Source organism: Spermophilus citellus (genome assembly GCF_964194105.1).
Source record: "Spermophilus citellus genome assembly, chromosome: 18".
NCBI lineage: Eukaryota > Metazoa > Chordata > Mammalia > Rodentia > Sciuridae > Spermophilus > Spermophilus citellus.
The window spans coordinates 11,505,423-11,523,449 of NC_138200.1; the positions used below are offsets into that span (position 1 = coordinate 11,505,423).

An 18,027-nucleotide genomic window follows, 5' to 3' on the forward strand; every position below is an offset into this window, starting at 1 on the left:
GCGGGCTTTATATTCTCCTTCTCGGGCAGCCGAAGTGCCACCAAACATTCTGGGCATTGTAGTATCCCTGTAGTTCTTTATGTCTCTCAGTGGAGCAACTACCGTGGCCACGCCTTCCCGGGGCGGAAGTGCTCCAGCCAGAGGAAAGGTCTGGACTACACGTCCCAGAATCTTGGGTAAGGCTGAGCTTCCTCTTGTTAGGTGGAGCCTGCAATTTTCCTTTGGATGAGCAGGTGGAGTCTAAATCAATGTTTGTTTTCCAAATCAGTCTGGGTTGGTGGTGATTGTTGTTTTGTTGTTTTCTCACTGTGAGACAGAAGTATAGGGTTCAAAGTTGGTGATAATTAACTGAAAGGCACATTTTCCAGGCTTGAGTGTCAGGGACAGGAGTAAAGAGTTCAAATTTAAATTGGAGAAGGTTAAAAGAAAAGCACTACATGCTTTATGCTTAAGAAGAATGATAAAAAGGCCTACCCAACTACAACGTTGTTCAAGACTAACAAGAAAAAATCAAACCGATGCAAGCAGGTCTGACCACAACCCTTTAAAAGAAACCAGGAATACGCCTAAGTAATAGTAGAAAAATCATGTAACTGTAAAACATAGGATTTAAGCCATAGGATAAGTCAATGTGTCAGTAGTTATAGATAAATAAGCAAGTAGATTAATATAGATAAGGTTAGATTAACATAACAACCTGCTCTTGTAGCCTTGCATAGGATAAAGGACATAGGGTTTATGGATATTAGTAAAATGACAGATGAAAATGTGCATATAGGCCATAAGATAACTGTAGTTTTAAGTAGGCATCAAACAAGTTACTAGTCCTGAGTGTGTAAAGCATTTGCTCTCGTAGAGACTCATTAGTTACTCTCAACAATTCGCCCCTTGCTGGGATTATGGGAATAGGGTCATTTGAGTAAAAAGATGTGACTAGAGAAACTTCATCTTAATTTCTTTTTTACTGTCCCTGTGCAGGGAGAACTGCATGACCCATTTCTAGGAAATAAAAACTAAAGCTGTTTTCTTATTTTAAAAAATTGTCTTTCTGTACTTTGTACCCCATAAATTGTACCCTACTCAGGATGCAGCGGCGGTGATGGTGGTGAGCTACATCCTGGGTTTGAAAGGCCTTGAGGGTCTACATGACTTTGAAGTAGATTCTTGCCCTGCAGACCCCCACCCAAATTTAGGAAATGACTGTCTAGTACCTGCTTGAACCGCGACTGTGGTCAACTGAACTCCAAAGCTAATGCTTTTTTTAGCTTCTATTTATTACTTGCTTGCTGACTGGAAAATTCCAGCCCTGCCTAGAGCCCACAGGTCCCACTTATGAATGTTTTAATTTCTGTGATTGGTAGCTTACATGACGACAAGCAAGTCACTAAGTTGTGGTTTTTGTGCTTATATTCTCCTTGGATGGACTAGGAAGTTGCTGTCCAGCCACAGAACTTGAGTCTCTAGGTGGGTGACAGTCCCTGGCCAGGTAAATAAAACTCTCTTTTAACTTGAAATTCGGGCACAGAGTGCTTTCTGGAGCGGCTCCTCGTAACAATACCAACTTGGAGGATCAAAAAAAAAAAAAAAAAAGTCCTGAAAGACCCCAGCCCCATAACCTAAGGCCCGATTATAAAAAGTAGAAAGTATGCAGTAAACAGGTGAGCTCACCACATGACCTGTTAGAAAGGGCACCCTGCCCACATCACAGGACATGCTTGAGCAAACTGGGATCATAAGCGGGAACAGGGAGGAAACACAATGTAAACCTGTGAGATTGATGAGTTTTTCGGGAACCTATAGTGAAAAACAAGTTTGTCATAGTGAAAAACAAGTTTACCCTTTAAGTGACCTGTACGTTGGATTCAAAGGGACCAATGAGACACCTGTTACTGTGCTAGGCGGGAAACAACTCCTTTTTCCCTATAAAAGATCTGTACCCCAAAGCCCGGTGTGCCAGTTCACCAAAGCTTCGGCTGAGGTTTTGCTGTGCACTGGCAGGCGCCTGTGTATTAATAAACTTGCCTCTTGCTTTTGCAGCCAGTGTGACGCTAGTTCTTTTGGACGGGGGATTTGAGGGTCTGGGGGTCTTTTCAGTCCCTGTCCCTATAGAGCTCTCACCCTGGATACATGCTGCAGACTGCACTTTGGAACCCACAACCTCCTCTTGAACTCCAGATTTCCTGTCAGCTTGCCCTTGGCTCTGCGATCCTGGCGGGACTCAGATTCCGCCTTCCTCTCCTAACGTCTTGAAAGCGTCGTCCTCCCCACCGCTCCAGTACCTGGCCGTGCCGCGCATGCCCACTTCGAGCACGGGCTACAGAGCGGGAGGCACCCACGTCAGGATTCTTCCAGCTGCACTACATTTCCCAGGAGCCTTGGAGGTTGACTCACCTTTCACCCTTTAGTCCTCTTCCTGTGTGCCAGTGGCCACAGTCCCAGCGTGGTGAGAAAATCGTGTCCCCCTCCCAAAACCCCCTTCCCAAAAATAAATTCCGCGGAGGCTTTCACATCCGGAATGGACCTGGCGGTGGGGGTGAGAGGCTCCGAAGGCGAGGAAGCCCAGTGAGGTAGGGACCCTGGTCCCAAGCCCCACCCCACCTCAGTCAGCCGAACTGGTGAGGCTAAGGATTTAGCCTCCTGCCCTCTGTTATTGGAGGAGCTGTTTTCCCCAAAGAGTGAACAGCAAGATTCTGTTTTTCTTTCTTCTGTACCAGGGATTGAACCCCGGGGCCCTTCACCACTGAGCCACATCCCCAGCCCTTTTTTGTGTATTTTAGAGACAGGGCTTCCCCAAATTGCTAAGGCAGGCTTTGAAATCAAGGTCCTGCTTTAGTCTCGAGAGCCGGTGGGATTACAGGCTTGCGGCGCTACGCGCCACAAGGTTGTTTTTCAAAAAGATTGTCCGACCTTCCGAAGGAGCATGCGCAGAGACCCACGTTTTACCTAGAGTCAACTAATAAGGGAACCCCCCCTTCCCCGCCCCCGCTGAAGATCCCATTTGTAGGACTCGCATATCACACTTCTAGGGTAAAACTCTGGAATGGGAGCTTTGGCGCATGCGCTATAAACATTGTGGGGACAGGAATCTGTCAATCATTCCTTGTTTAGCATAAATCACTCCTAGCGAAAAGCCCGGCAAAGGTGAACAAAGAACTCAGAAGCGCCTTTAATCCCTGACCTTTTTGAGCTGGCAGCCCTATGTCTTTGTTTTCTGTCCCTCTTGGGCACAGCACAGTATCTTCCTTCCTCCAATAAACTCCTTTAATTAAAGGTCCCCTCACACCCAGAGAGCTGGCAGGTCTTGTCCTGTGCGAAGTCTTAGAGCAGCAGAGGGGGAACTGCGTTGTGTCTCTGACGATGTTTGTGTTGGCGCATCACTAACTGGTTGATTGGATGCGTGGCTTATGGGTAGGCGAGAGTTTTGTGGCTGTGTGTTGATATGTTACTTAATGTCTCTAGGTTCTGATTTCTCAGCCTTCTCTCCTTTCAGTCGCATGGGGTCGGCAGCAAGTAAAAGGGAAACCAGATTTTGAGCCAGAAGACAGACTTGATCTTGAGAAAAGACTTTTTTTTTTTTTTTTTTTTTTTAACTTGGCCTCATATTTAAGGCTGGAGTCTGGGTAGACCTGATGAGGCTATCCCAAGAGTAGGATTACCTTTGGGAGGTTCCTCTCTGGAAGTTCCAAGGAGTTAACGACATGTTTTCATAACAACAGTATTTCCCAAAACTCTGGCCAAAGGCTCCAGACATGAACCTGGCCTCTCTTGTGTTGGGAAAATCAATTCCAGTCTCCTTCCTACCCAGGTCTGGTAATGTGTGGACTAGGTGAGCAGGTGAAGCAAAAATTAAAGACAGGCAGTGTAGATAGGTGATCTTGATTGGTGGGGAACATGACAGCTGATTCAAAGGGAATGGAGTGTTATCTTTTTCTTCCTCTAGTTAATTGCTCTTGAACACACCCACTAGTCTAAGGATCTGGGAAGTGAATATCTCCCAAATTAACATGTGAATCCTAGTATACCATAAGGGCACCCTGGGACCCCCTGGAATGTAACCCTTCTAGGGTTCCTTTAAAAAACCCCTATCACTCCTGATTGACATTCATAGCCTTTGGGACAGGAGTCCCCTGTTTTTCTCCTTTGATAGCGAAACAATGAAACAGCCTTTTGCTTTTTCTCAAAACCATGTCCTCATTATTAAATTGGCATTAATTGGCATTGGGGACAAGGACTGAGCTTTCTGCAACGGGGACAGGACACTCTCACTTCTTGGGATATGAGGACATCAGCTATAGCCCTCTTTTCTCTTTCAGGAGACATCTGTTACTATTATTTAAATAAAACTCACTTTCCCTGCTTGCCTTGGCGCTTCTCCAGTGTTTAATCTTCACATCTGGGAAGCAGAACTGATAACCAGTGGTATCACAGGTGTGATCTTGAAGGGTGTTTTCTCAGTTACTGTGCTATGGGTGAAAATCCTGATTTTTCATGATTGCTTTCTCTTTTCCCAGTGCCACACCTCTCTAAAAAACAAACAGACAAACAAACAAAAATCCTGGAAGAGGAAAGAATTTTTGTTGCACATCTGAAAGTTAAAAGTTCAGGTGAGTTTATGATTCTTCATTCTTCATAACATGCACTTTAATTTCAAATACTTAAGACTCTTTCCCTTCTCTTGAAATGTTCTGCCTCATAGTGACTGATCTGTAAATACAAGATCCCACTTTCAGGGCCTTCTCTATATTATGTATGTAACCTCTTGTCTACTGTTAGCTATTATGCTTCAAAGTTTTTACTAAAAATTAAGCTCATAATGAATATCATTACACATAGACCTCTATGTCTTTTTATAGTTATTCCCTGAGGATAAACTTCTAGATTTGAAATTTCAGTCAAATCATAGATATAATAAAAGCAGACAACATTACTTCAACTCAGAAAGATAGTGGTTCATATTTCCTTTTATGTTTAATGGTAGTTATAGTTTTTTGTTTTGTTTTGTGGTGCTAGGGATTGAACCCAGGGTCTTGTGCATGTGAGGCAAACACTGTACCAACTGACCTATATCCCCAGCCTGGTAGTTATAGTTTTTATTCCATATATTTTCTTTATCACATGAAAGAAGTTCCCTATTGCTCCAAATTTACAGAAAATTTTTTCTTGAATTGATTTTTTTTAATTAAATGACATTTACATTTCTAAAATAAATCTCAGTCATTTATATTACTGGTTTTTCTTTGCAATATTTTTTAATATGCTTGTATCTGTGCCCATGGGAAAGATATACTATATTTTTTTCCTTTCTTGAAATGCCCTTGATAGGTTTCTATACCACAATTACACAGGTGGTGTGATTTGGATGTGGTTTGTTCCAAGCCAAAATTCATGTTGAGGCTTTGAGAGTGACAGGGAATTGAGGGGCACCTGGGGTCATGAGAGATCTGCTCTCACAAATGAAATGTACTAAGACAGCTCACTTCATGACATGGTCCATATATTTCTGTTTACTTGAGAAGGCCAAGTTTGGTTGGTATTTTTAATTCTGTAAATGAAAGAATTTGCCACTGAAGCCTTTGGGCCTAACATTATTGTGGTAGAAAGATAGTTAATATGGATTTAATTTCTTTAATACATATAGCAATATCCTGATTTGCCATTTCTTATATCATTTTAAACTGCCTTTTCTGGTAATTTTTAAAATTTCCTCCAGGTTTTCAAGTTTATCATCATAAAATTGTTTATAAAGTTCTGTTATCATTTTCATTTCTGCAGTGTATATAGTGATACCTCCTTTTATATTCCTGATAATTGACAGGGTTTTTTTTTACTTGTTTATTCATTTCTCCAATGAAGTAGCTTCTGACTGTACTCATTTTGCTTTTTTATATATCCAGTTCTTTTTTTTTTTAATGTTATTGGTTTCTTTTGGTATGTTCTACTTTCTGTACGTTTAATTTGCTTTTCTTTCCTCCTCCTCCTCCTCCTCTTCCTCCTCCTCCTCCTCCTCCTCCTCCTCCTCCTTCTTCTTCTTTTTTTCCAATGTGGAGATAGAACCCAGCACCTTCTACATGGTAAATAGGCATTCTAAGATTAAACTATATCCCCAGCCCATCTTTCTCTGTTTCTTGAGGTAGAGAATTAATTTTAAACCTTTCTGTTTTCTTGAAACATACATTTAAATCCAAACATGACTTTGTTAACATTGGTTTAACTGCACCACACAAGCTTTGATAAGTTGTATTTTCATTATCATTCAATTAAAAATATTTTGTGCCTTCTACTTTGATTTATTCTTTGAACTATAGTTATTTAGAATTATACTCCTTATATCTGAAAACATTTGAGGAATGCCTATTTTTTAATTCTAAAGACTTAAGAAAATATCCATTGTTTTGTATTAACCCTTTGAAATTTAGATACTTGTTTTATGACCCAGAATATTATCCTGGTAATTATGATGTCAATGTTTGAAAAGAATATATAAACTGCAGTTGATAACTCAATTTGATTGTGTTCAAACTTCTATGGACTTGTTGATTTTTGCTTTGTGTGTTGTCTTTTCTGTTAACAGTGTTAAAATCTCTAATTTTAAATATGTCTAGCCTTTACTTCTGTTGAATTTTGTTTTATATAGTTTGAAGCTCTCTCATTAAGTACCTACAAATATTAGGACTACTATTCTGTTCTTGGTGAAAGGTAGTGTATGTCCCCTTTTATAATATTTCTTGCATCAAAGTCTATTTTTTCTGTTACAAGTACACTTATACCAGCTTTCTTCTGATTTAGATACAATATATTTTTCCATTCTTTAACATATCTGTGTCTTTACATTTAAGGTACAATTCTTATAAGCAGCCTAATTAATCCTGGCTTTTTTTTTTTCCTTGTGGTGCTGGGGATTGAACCCAGGGCCTTGTGCATGTGAGGCAAGCACTCTACCAACTGAGCTATATCCCCAGCCTTGGAGTTTGCATCTTCAGAATGAGAGAGGCCATAGATCAGATGGCTCTACTTTGGTGCAGTGGTACCTTTGCTCTGTGTCCCCACTTGTGTGGTCTGAATGGAGCGGGTTTGGATTTGTCTGGACGTCTCACATCCCTTGACATGTGTTAATATTTAGAGTATGGCAGGAAGAGGAAGAAGAAAGAATAAAGAAAAAAAAGCTTCAGAGTTCTGAAGTCCACCAGGTCTCAAAGTCTCTTTTTCCTCCCCTAGCTCTGGATCTTTGAACTTTTCTTCTCTAGTAGAGGAATACCAAGGAAGGCCGGCATGGTTAAATCATGGCCCAGGTAAGTTGATGTCTCTTTCTACTTCTTGAAAAGTTATGATTTTAACTCATGTAATATTTTCTGGTTTTATCCCTAAACAGCCTTTATAAGACAGCTGTTGGACGCACTTCATAGTTCCCATGTGTTAACTTACTTTTACTTATTCATCAAATAATTCTGCAGTATGTTCAATCTTCTCTCAAGAGCAGGTTTTAAGCCAAGTGTAGTAGTGCATGCCTATAATCTCAGCAGCTCTGCAGGTTGAGGCAGGAGGATTTCAGGTTTGAAGCCAGCCTCAGCAATTTATCAAAACTGTAAGCAACCTAGTGAGACCCTGTCTTCAAATAAAAAAATAAAAAGGAACCAGGTGCAGTGGTGCTCGCCTGTAATCCCAACAGCTCGGGAGGCTGAGACAGGAGGATTGAAAGTTCAAAGCCACCTTAGCAGTGGCGAGGCAAGGTGCTAAGCAACTCAGTGAGACCCTGTCTCTAAATAAAATTCGAAATAGGGCTGGCGATGTGGCTCAGTGGTTGAGTGCCCCTTAGTTCAATCCCCAGTATCCAAAAAAAAAAAAAAAAGAAAAGAAAAAAAGAAAAAACATGGGCTGGGGTTGGGTTGTGGCTCAGTGGTAGAGCACTTGCCTAGCATGCTTGAGGCACTGAGTTCGTTCCCAGCACCACATAAAAAAAACTAAATAAACAAAATAAAGGTAAAAGAAAAGGGGTGGAGGGGGCTGCTGGGGATGTGGCTCAGTAGTTAAGTGCTGTTGGATTCAACCCTAGGTACCAAGAAAAAAGCAGATTTTGAGTAGTGAAAAAATTAATTAAGTTCCTTAAAAAGAAAAAAAAAAGAAGAAGTTCCTTGAAGGAAATATTTAAGCTGTCCTTGTCAGATTCTCAGTTTCATGATATAGAAGTGATGGTCTTGTTGGACCACAAGAAGGAAAACTTTCTCCATAGTTTTTTGAATAGATAAAGGAAAATTTTGTTGTGAATGGTCTAAGTCTTAGTGCAAGATGAGGTCTCAGCTTTGATAAGCTCTTAGGTTTGGGTAGAGGGAGGATTGGGTCTTACCTAGAGAGAGATCAGAAGCCTAGCTAGAGAGATGAATAAGGTAGCAAGGTCTATTTTGTAGTGGAAGGGAAGTTGCTTATCTTTAGTGAATCAGTGTTGTTCTGGATCATTCTGCATTAGTGTATTCTAACTCAGTAACAGTAGTTCAGTAAGGGATTATAGAAAGGAAGGCCATCTAGAACTTGATAGAGGAGGTGATGCTTTTCTGCAAGGAAGAGGTTGGGATTTGTGTCCAATATAAATAATATAATATTATGTATATTAATATTATTATTAATAATAAAACCTAGTACTTTAAGAAAGATTAACCTGACAAGAGGGACTAAATGAAATCATTAATTTGTCAAAATAAGGGAAATGCTTATGACATAATCTGACATATAAGAAACTTGTGTTTTGACTTAATTTTACTTAAGTTGTTTTCTTTTCTTTTCCTTTAGTACTTGGGATTAAATTCAAGGGCACTCAACCACTGAGCCACATCCCCAGCCCTATTTTGTATTTTATTTAGAGACTGGGGCTCACTGAGTTGCTTTGCTGAGATTGGCTTTGAATTCGCCATCCACCTGTCTCAGCCTCCTAAACTACTGGGAATACAGGCATGCACCCTCATGCATGGCCTTAAATTGTTTTCTAAGATAGAGGCTATCAGCTTTTTTGAGATATAAATGTCATAAATGAGTGTTTTAATTTTTGCCTTTTTATAGAAACTTTATTTAATTATAAGTGACAGATAATAAACTGTTCATATTTAAGGCATCTGGTAAATTTGGATATGTACATTAATACACCTGAGAAACTATCACCAGTCAACATAATGAACAAATCTATCAGTCCAGACATTTTTTTGGAACTAGGGATTGAATCCAGGGCTGCTTACCCACTGAGCCACATCCCTATCCCTTTTTATTTTTTATGTTGGGACAGGGTCTTACTGAGTTGCTTAGGGCCTCACCAACTTGCTGAGAGGCTAGCCTCAAACTTCTGATCCTCCTGCCTCAGCCACCCAAGTTGCTAGGATTACAGGTGTGCACCACCATACCCAGCTTTTAAACATTTTCTTATATCCCTTTATGATTGCCTCCTTCCTGCCCACCCATCCTACCTTTATTTCCCAACAATCGTTCTACTTTCTCTTTATATGGGATAGTTTGCATTTTCTAGAATTTTATATAACTGGAATCATATATAATGTTCTTTTTTGGACGATCTGTCTTATTTCATTCAGCACATTTTGAGATTCATTCAGGTTGTACTGTATATTTGTAATGCAGTCCATTTTATTGCTCACTAGTGTTCTCTTCTAAGGTAATACCACAGTTTATCCATTTATTTCTTGATGAGTATTTGAATTTTTCCCATTTTTTTGCTATTACAAATCTGCTGTAATCATTCATGCACAAATCTTTATAGGCATATATTCTTTTCTTTATTTATCTTTGATAAATACTGGGATTAGAATGGTTGGTCATATGGATGCTTAGCTTTTTAAGAAGCTAACAAATGATTTTTCAAAGTGATTAAACTATTTTACATTTCCACCTGTGGGGTACAGGAGTTCTGTTTTGTTCCCACATCCATGGGACACTTCAGATGGTCAGTGTCTTTATTGGCAGTCATTCTAATAATTGTATATTGTGGTTTTAATTTGTATCAACATTTATTTTGCATTTCCCTAATAAATAATAATGCTTAATAAATATCTTTTTTTAAAAAAAAAACATTTATTTTTTAGTTTAGGTAAACACAATACCTTTATTTTATTTTTTATGTGGTGCTAAGGATTCAAACCCAGTTCCTCACACATACTAGGTGAATGCTTTTCCTCTGAACCACAGCCCCAGCCCCAAATAAATATCTTTTCATTTGTTACTTAGATGTATATATACCTTCATTTATGAAGTGTCTGTTCAAACCTCTTGCCTTTTAAAAAATTAAGTTATTATTCTAGCATTGAATTTTGAGAGTTGTTCATATAGTCTTTTTTAAAAATACCTTTATTTTATTTTTTTGTTTTGTTTTGTTTTTATGTGATGCTAAGGATCGAACCCAGTACCTCACACTTGCTAGGCAAGCACTTCACCCCTGAGCTACAAACTCAGCCCATATATGTATACTTTTTAATATTTTTTAGTTTTAGATGATCACAATGCCTTTATTTTATTATTTATTTTTATGTGGTGCTAAGGATCAAACCTAGTGCCTCACGCATACTAAGCAAGTGCTCTACCACTGAGCCACAATCCAAGCCTCAGCCCATCTAGTCTTGATATAAGACTTTTATCTTACATATGGTTTGCAAATATTTTCTCATAGTCTATAGGGTAATTAGACTTCATTCGTGCTGTTTCACTGCTCATCATTTCTAAGCCTCACCCCATCCTCTTTCCCTTCCATATCCTAGCTGAGCAAGATGATAAGAAAATTCAGGGGCTCTTTCCTTTGGTGCTAGTGGAAGGTTGGTTCAAACTACACACATCTCCTCACACGCAAGAACCTTCGCCCAACCCCATTCCTTAAACACAATAAAAACTCTAAGGTATTTTCCTTTCTCTGTTCTCAAAAGCCTTTTTTCTACCTACTTAATCATCTGACTCTCCCCAGAAAGCACTATATATAAATCTTTTTATACCTCCTTAAGTGGTAGGATCATCAGTCTCAACATCTGAACCAAATTTTGTGTGGAAGTTAATTTCTCTGTAGGGTAGCTTATCTCTTTACTCATTTAACAGCGACTTTTGAAGTCCAGGAGTTATGTTTATAAAATCCAATTTACCAGTGTATTTTTTTTATGAATTGTACTGTTCCTATTGTGTCTGAGGAATCTCTGTCTAACTGAAGATTACTAGGTTTTTTACACTCCATTGTCTCCTAGAAGATATATAGTTTTAGGTTTTACATTTGGACCTATAGTTGGTGTTAATTTTGGCATATGGTACAAGGTATAGATCATATTTTTGCATATGGACGTCCAATTGTTCCAGCCCTGTTTTGTGAAAACATTAGTGTTTCTCTACTCAACTGTCTTAGCACCTTTGTTAGAAGTCAGAGCCAAGTGCAGTCGTATATGTGTAGTGCCAGCATCCAAGAGGCTGAGGTGAGAGGATCACTTGTCCAAGAATGGAAGAGCAGACTGGGCCACAGTGTTATCCAGCTTTTCATTGCTGTGACAGAATACCTGAGAAAATCAGCTTAAGGGAGGAGAGGTTTATTTTCACTCATGGTTTCAGAGGTTTAAGTACATAGTCACTTGATCCCATCACTGTGGACTTGTGGTAAGGCAGAACATGATGGTGGGAAGTGTGTGGTAGAGAAGAGCTGCACCTCATAGTAGCCAGCAGAGGCTGTAGTCAAGATGTAGTCCCCAAAGGCATACCTGCAAGGACCCACTCCCTTCAGTTAGGCCCCTCCTTCTAAAGTTTCCACCACCTCCCAATAGTCCATTCAGTTATGAACTCGACTGATGAGGTTTATCTTCCTCATGATCCAATCACTTGCCAAAAGCCCTGTCCCTGAATGTAGCTGGGGGACCAAGCCTTCAACACATGAGCTTTTGGAGGACATTCTGCATCCATACCATAACAACAATATAGTGAGACCCCTGTCTCCAAAAAAGGAATAAAGGTCACTTGTCTGTATATTTGTAGGTCTGTTTCTCCATTCTTTGTTCTGTTACTTTGGTTGGTTTGTGTGTTCTGATACCAGCACCACATTGTTTTTTGTTTTTGTTTTTGTAGTTGTGGATGGACAACATGTCTTTATTTTATTTGTTTACTTTTAAGTTGAGGATTGAACCCAGTACCATGTGCGAGGCAAGCACTCTGCCACTGAGCTACAACCCCAGCCCAACACATGTTTTTTTCCCTATTTTAACATAATAAGTTTTCCAGTCAGAGGGATAGTACTCCAACTTTGTCCTTTTTCAAAGATGTCTACACTATTCTAGGTCCCTTATATTTTTTAAATGAATTTTAGAATCAGCTTATCAATTTCTAAAACAAACCCCCCCCAAAAAAAAAATCCTGCTGGGGTTTTGATTGGGAATGTGTTGAATCTGTGTATTTGCAAAGATAATCATCACCTGATCCATGAACATGTTATCTCTTCATTTATTTATGTCTTTTAAATTTTTTTTCTCAGCAATTACTTCTGGGTTTTAAAGTATGAGTATCGCACATCTTTTATTTGATTTATAAAATTTGTATTTGATATTTTTCCACTCAGTATTCAGTATTTCTTATTTAAATTTCCACCAGCTTTTGCTAATATTGAGATATAAGTACGGTTTTTGTTGTTGTTTTATGGTGTTGGGGATTGAACCCAGGGCCTCCTACATGCTAGACAAGAGCTCTATGGCTAACTACAACGTCCCATTAAAGATGTTATTGATATTTGAATATATTGAACTTGGTCTTCTTGCTGATCTCATTTAATAGTTTCAGTGACTTTCCATAAAATTCTGCTGGATTTTCTATATCATTAGTCATATCATCTGTGAATGAAGAGAATTTTACTTATTTTACAATCTGGATTCTTTTTATTTCTTGCCTGTTGCATTGACTAGAACCTCTACACAAAACTGAAAAGAAGTGGTGAGAGTAGATATCCTTGCCTTATTCCTGAAGGAAAGCATTTAGCTTTTAACTAATAAATGTGATACTTGCTATGGGTTTTTGTTTGTTTGTTTGTAGATGTCATTCATTAGGTTGAGGTTTCTTGTTTTGCTGAGAATTTTTATCAAGATTAGATGTTGGATTTTTATCAAATGCTTTTTCTGCATTTATTGATATTATTATATGGTCTTTCTTAATATGGTGTTTTTTTTTTTTTTTTTTAAGGTCAAAGACAGCTTATTGCTTTGCTACCAAAGGAGAAACACAGGGGACTCTTGTACTACAGGCTGTGATTCTGCCCATCAGCAAGAACTAGAGGTTTTCAAAGAGGTCAATATGGTGAATTATATCAACTGGTTTTCAAATGTTAGACCTACCTTGAATTCATGCAATAAACTTTATTGCTTTTCTATGTTGTTGGATTCAGAGTGCTAAAAATTGTTTAGAATCTTTGCATCTATGTTCATGAGGGATATGAAGCTTGTAATTTTCTTGTAGTATTTTTATCTGGTTTGGCTATGAGGATAATACTCAGGAAGTCCACTGGGTTTCACTTCAGTTCCCCCTTCCTGTGCCACAGTCTAGGAACTGTCTTTTTACAGTGAGCTATATCAGTTGTAGGTCACACCTCATTTGTTATTTCAGAGATCATAGTTTGCTATTATCCAGTTTTTTCTGTGTTGAAACCATGTTTCACATATTTTATCCAGTTTTTCATTTATTTCATGTAGAAGGGCAAATTGAATCTCTGTTATTCCATCAGAGTAGGAGAGATTTCATAATGTTTTGAGGGGGTGAATTGTATCTTCTTTTTACATAGTCCATGAAGAAAAAAGAACTTGTACAGACTAGTAGTTGGTGGCTTGTGCAATGTCCTAATATATACCATTTAATTTAATTTGGAAAGTCTGATTACTTTATTCATTTTCATATATTTAAATACTTTTCCATGTTGTCGAAGTAATTTTTTGTGGTTCAAGAGGATTAAGATTATGTAGGATTCCACATAAGATAAGTTATTTACTCTCATTTAACCATGTAATGATCTCCTAACTTCAAACTCTTCTTTTTTATATATTGCCTCTTTATGTATTTCATCTGGGAAAAGTTTTCTTTTAAAACTAATATATGGGTTTATCATTTCAGGTACCACTGACTTTCAGTGATGTTGCCATAGACTTCTCTCAGGAGGAGTGGGAATGTCTAAACTCAGATCAGAGGGATTTATACAGAGATGTGATGGTAGAGAATTATATCAACTTGGTCTCTTTGGGTAAGAATTTGCTCTCTGGAGTATCAGCTTTCTCTACTATATATTGATTATTGTATATATTATATGCCAGGAAACCAGCTAAATTTCTGCTCCATGTTCTCAAAATATTGATTTGAAATTTGTTATTTAGAAACAGGAACCTCCATTTTGTGCCTGAATCTTCCCTATTCACATGCCTTCCTGCCTTCCTCTGCCCTGTCCTGTAATTGAATTTTTTCTAAATGAATTTCATATTATGTGTGTGCTCTGAATGTTTGTAAATATTCTGTTGTAATTGCTGATCCTTCAACACAGAGAACAGATATTATAGGATCTTGGTTTTCTTCTTTACTACAAAAGAGCCTCTGATTTTCATTGTAGAAGAATGACTCAAGATCATTTTCTTTCTGTTATTTTTTGTTGTTAGAGCAGTGGGAATATTGACTTGCAGCAATCTGATAGATTCTACCCAGAGGTAGAAGTCTTTGTCCTGATTTTGGAAAATACTTGGCCATCCTCTCCTCTCCTCTAGAAATGTTACTATACCCATGCTAGACCTTTAGAACAGATCTTGCAATTCTATCACTGCCTTCTTTTGCTCTTCCATTTTTCTCTGTGCTGGAGTTTGAGTATTTTCTGTTGACTTGTATTCCAGCTTCCTTATTTTGTCTTCTATTGAGATGAGTCTGCTCTTAAAAGAGTATATATATTTTTTTGTATCAGATACTGTCTTTTTCAGTTTAGAAATTCAGTTTGATTTTTATATTTTCCATTTATCTGTTGAATTCCTTCCTTGTTTTATTGAGGGCTTTTTTTTTTTTTTGGTTCCAGGGATTGAACCCAGGGAGCTAAGCACTGAGCCAGATCCCCAGCCCTTTTTAATTTGATTTAATTTTTATTTTGAGACAGGGTCTGAGTTGCTTAGGGCCTCGCTAAATTGCTGAGGCAGGCCTTGAACTTATGATCCTCCTTCCTTAGCCTCCTGAGTTGCTGTGATTTGGGGCATGTACCACCATGCCAGGCAAAAATATGATATTTTGAAAAACAAAAATTTTGACAAATCAATGAAATCATTATTAGTAGATTTTAATCTATAAGAATCACTCAAGGAAAAAATAAAAAGAAAACCTCAAAAGTATCACAGTTCTAAAGAATCTGAATCAATCATCTATATATTCTCACAAATCAGAAAATTTAGGCTGGAGTGTCATAAAAGTCCTGAAATGTAGAGCCCCTGTGGGTGATGGGACACTCCCAGGTAATGGAGATAAGGCAGAGCCTTTTATTATCATTATATATTTTGGTTTCATTCTAAAATCAAGATAAATCATGTGGAAAAGTGATATAGAGAAATATCTGGTAAATGGTGTTAGAAATGCAGATGAACAGCTCTACTTCTATACATTCTGATTGACTTGTCTAGTAGATACCTAAAAGGTAGTGTATGCCTTAGTAATTCTAGTTCATAACTAAATATGAGAACTACTGACTTTTTCTGTTTGCCTTCTCATTCCTTACATCCTAATGTGAACTTTTATAACTTTCCAAGCCCCCCCCCTTTTTTTTTTTGGTACCAGGGATTGAACGCAGTGGTGCTTAACCACTGAACCACAACCCCAGCCCTTTTTTGTATTTTATTTAGAGACAGGGTGTCGCTAAGTTGCTGAAGCTGGCTTTGAACTCATGATCCTCCTGCTCAGCCTCCCAAGCAGCTGGAATTAGAGGCATGTGCCATTACACCCAGCTTCCAAGCCCTTCTTGCCTTTTAAAAATGTCATGGCTGTATTTTAGAATTTCCTTATCCTTTTGTTGTTGTTGCTTTAAATATTTCTTTATTTTAGTTGTACACAATGCCTTTTTTTTTTTATTTATTTATTTTTATGTGGTGCTGAGAATCAAACCCAGGGCCTTGCACGTACCAGGCGAGCACTCTACCACTGAGCCACAACCCCAGCCCCATCCTTTGTTTCTAAAGGATAATCTTTTCAGGTTTGTTTTGTTTTGGTACTGGGGATTGAACTCATGGGCACTCAACTACTGAGCCTCATCCCCAGCCCTATTTTGTGTTTTATTTAGAGACAGGGTCTCACTGAGTTGCTTAGAGCCTCACTTTTGCCGAGGCTGGCTTTGAACTCATAATCCTCCCGCCTCAGCCTCCCAAACCACTGCACACCGGCAACTTTTCGGTTTTTGTTGTTAATATAAAAAGCCCCTCCCTGTCCTTCCCCATAGGAAAAATGGCATTTCTTTTTCTCATTTTCTTTCAGACTTTGATTTCTCAACTGAGACCAACAAGCTGTCTTCAGAAAAAAACATTTGTGAAATAAATTCACACCATAAGAAGACATTGAAAAGAAATAAAACCTTCAACCTGATGGGGTTTATTTTCAGTAATGAGCCACCATGGAGAACTGAATTTGGGAGACAGCAGGGAACTAAAGTGGAATGTCAAATGATAATCAGAAAACTTGTATCCCTTCCTTTCCACCAGAGAACTCACGCTGTAAACAAATCATACAAATGTCAGAAATGCAGGAAATGCTTTAGAAAATCTTCACAACTTACTGAACATCTGAGAAAACATACTGGGGCGAGTGCCTATGTGTGTAAGGAATGTGGAAAGGCCTTTGTAATTCTCCGGAATTTTATTAAACATCAAAAATTTCACACTAATCCTAAACCCTATGAATGTAATAGATGTGAGAAGGCATTTAGGTTTTCTTCAGAGCTGATCCGACATCAGATGATTCATACTAGTGTGAAGCCCTATGAATGTGTGCGGTGTGGAAAGGCTTTTAAACGTCAGTCTCACCTTGTTGAACATCAGAGAATTCATATTGGTTTGAAACCCTATGAATGTAAGGATTGTGGAGAGAGCTTTAGGTTGTACCAACATATGTGTCTGCATCAGAAAAGTCATCATGGTGTGAAGTCCTATACTTGCACAGAATGTGGGAAGGCCTTTGGTCGTTGTTCGGGTCTTATCCAACATAGGAAAATTCATTCTGGTGAGAAACCATATAAATGTAAACAATGTGGAAAGGCCTTTATTCGCAACTATTTACTGATTGAACATCAAAGAAGCCACACTGGTGAGAAGCCTCATGAATGTATGGAATGTGGAAAGGCCTTTAGCAGGGGCTCTAGCCTACGAAACCATAAAAGAATTCACAGTGGAAAGAACCTCTATGATTGTACAGAGTGTGGGAAGGCCTTTAAGAGGGTATCAAGCCTTCATAACCACAAAAGAATCCATAGTGGTAAGAACTTCTATGATTGTAAGGAGTGTGGGAAGACCTTTAGCAGGGGCTCAAGCCTTCATAACCATAAAAGAATTCATAGTGGTGAGAACCTTTATGATTGTAAAGAGTGTGGGAAGACCTTTGGTCGTCGCAATCTACTTACTCAACATCAGAGTTTTCACAGAAGTGAGAAAAGAGGAAAGCCTTGAGCCATAGCACAACCTTTATTATTATCACTGTTCCACCTCCCGATGATATCATCATGGTGAAGATAACACTAGTTATGAAATAAAAATCCTTGGTAGGATTTCTGGCACCTTAGTATTTACTTACTAAATATATTATTTTATGTCCATGATTAATATTATTAAAAATAAATTCATGAGTAAGAAAGATACCAGAGTATGATATTTTAAAAAACTTTCTATCATTTCACCTCATTCATTCTGGAAAAAGTCCTTGAGAATGTGTTATATAAGAAATCTTATTTTGAATTTATCCACTTAAAGAATGCCCAAAGGAATATCCTGTCTTTATTAAATCTTGAGAGTATAACTGGTGAAAAATCAGAGGGTGATT

At 38.3% G+C, this 18,027-nt stretch overlaps 1 protein-coding gene across 2 annotated transcripts; it reads left to right on the forward strand.

Moving 5' to 3' along the window:
• The first annotated feature begins 2,406 nt into the window (after positions 1–2,406).
• On the forward strand, positions 2,407–17,755 carry ZNF404 (zinc finger protein 404). 2 transcript variants are annotated; one of them, XM_081275587.1, is made up of 6 exons: positions 2,407–2,567; positions 4,512–4,604; positions 7,216–7,289; positions 13,180–13,284; positions 14,101–14,227; positions 16,474–17,755. In XM_081275587.1, exons 3-6 carry the CDS (start codon positions 7,281–7,283, stop codon positions 17,655–17,657), a joined length of 1,425 nt encoding a protein of 474 aa, XP_081131713.1. In that variant the 5' UTR covers positions 2,407–2,567; positions 4,512–4,604; positions 7,216–7,280; the 3' UTR covers positions 17,658–17,755. The 2 variants fall into 2 exon arrangements, with proteins under 2 accessions (XP_081131713.1, XP_081131714.1); XM_081275588.1 differs by lacking the exon at positions 13,180–13,284.
• Positions 17,756–18,027: the final 272 nt, after the last annotated feature.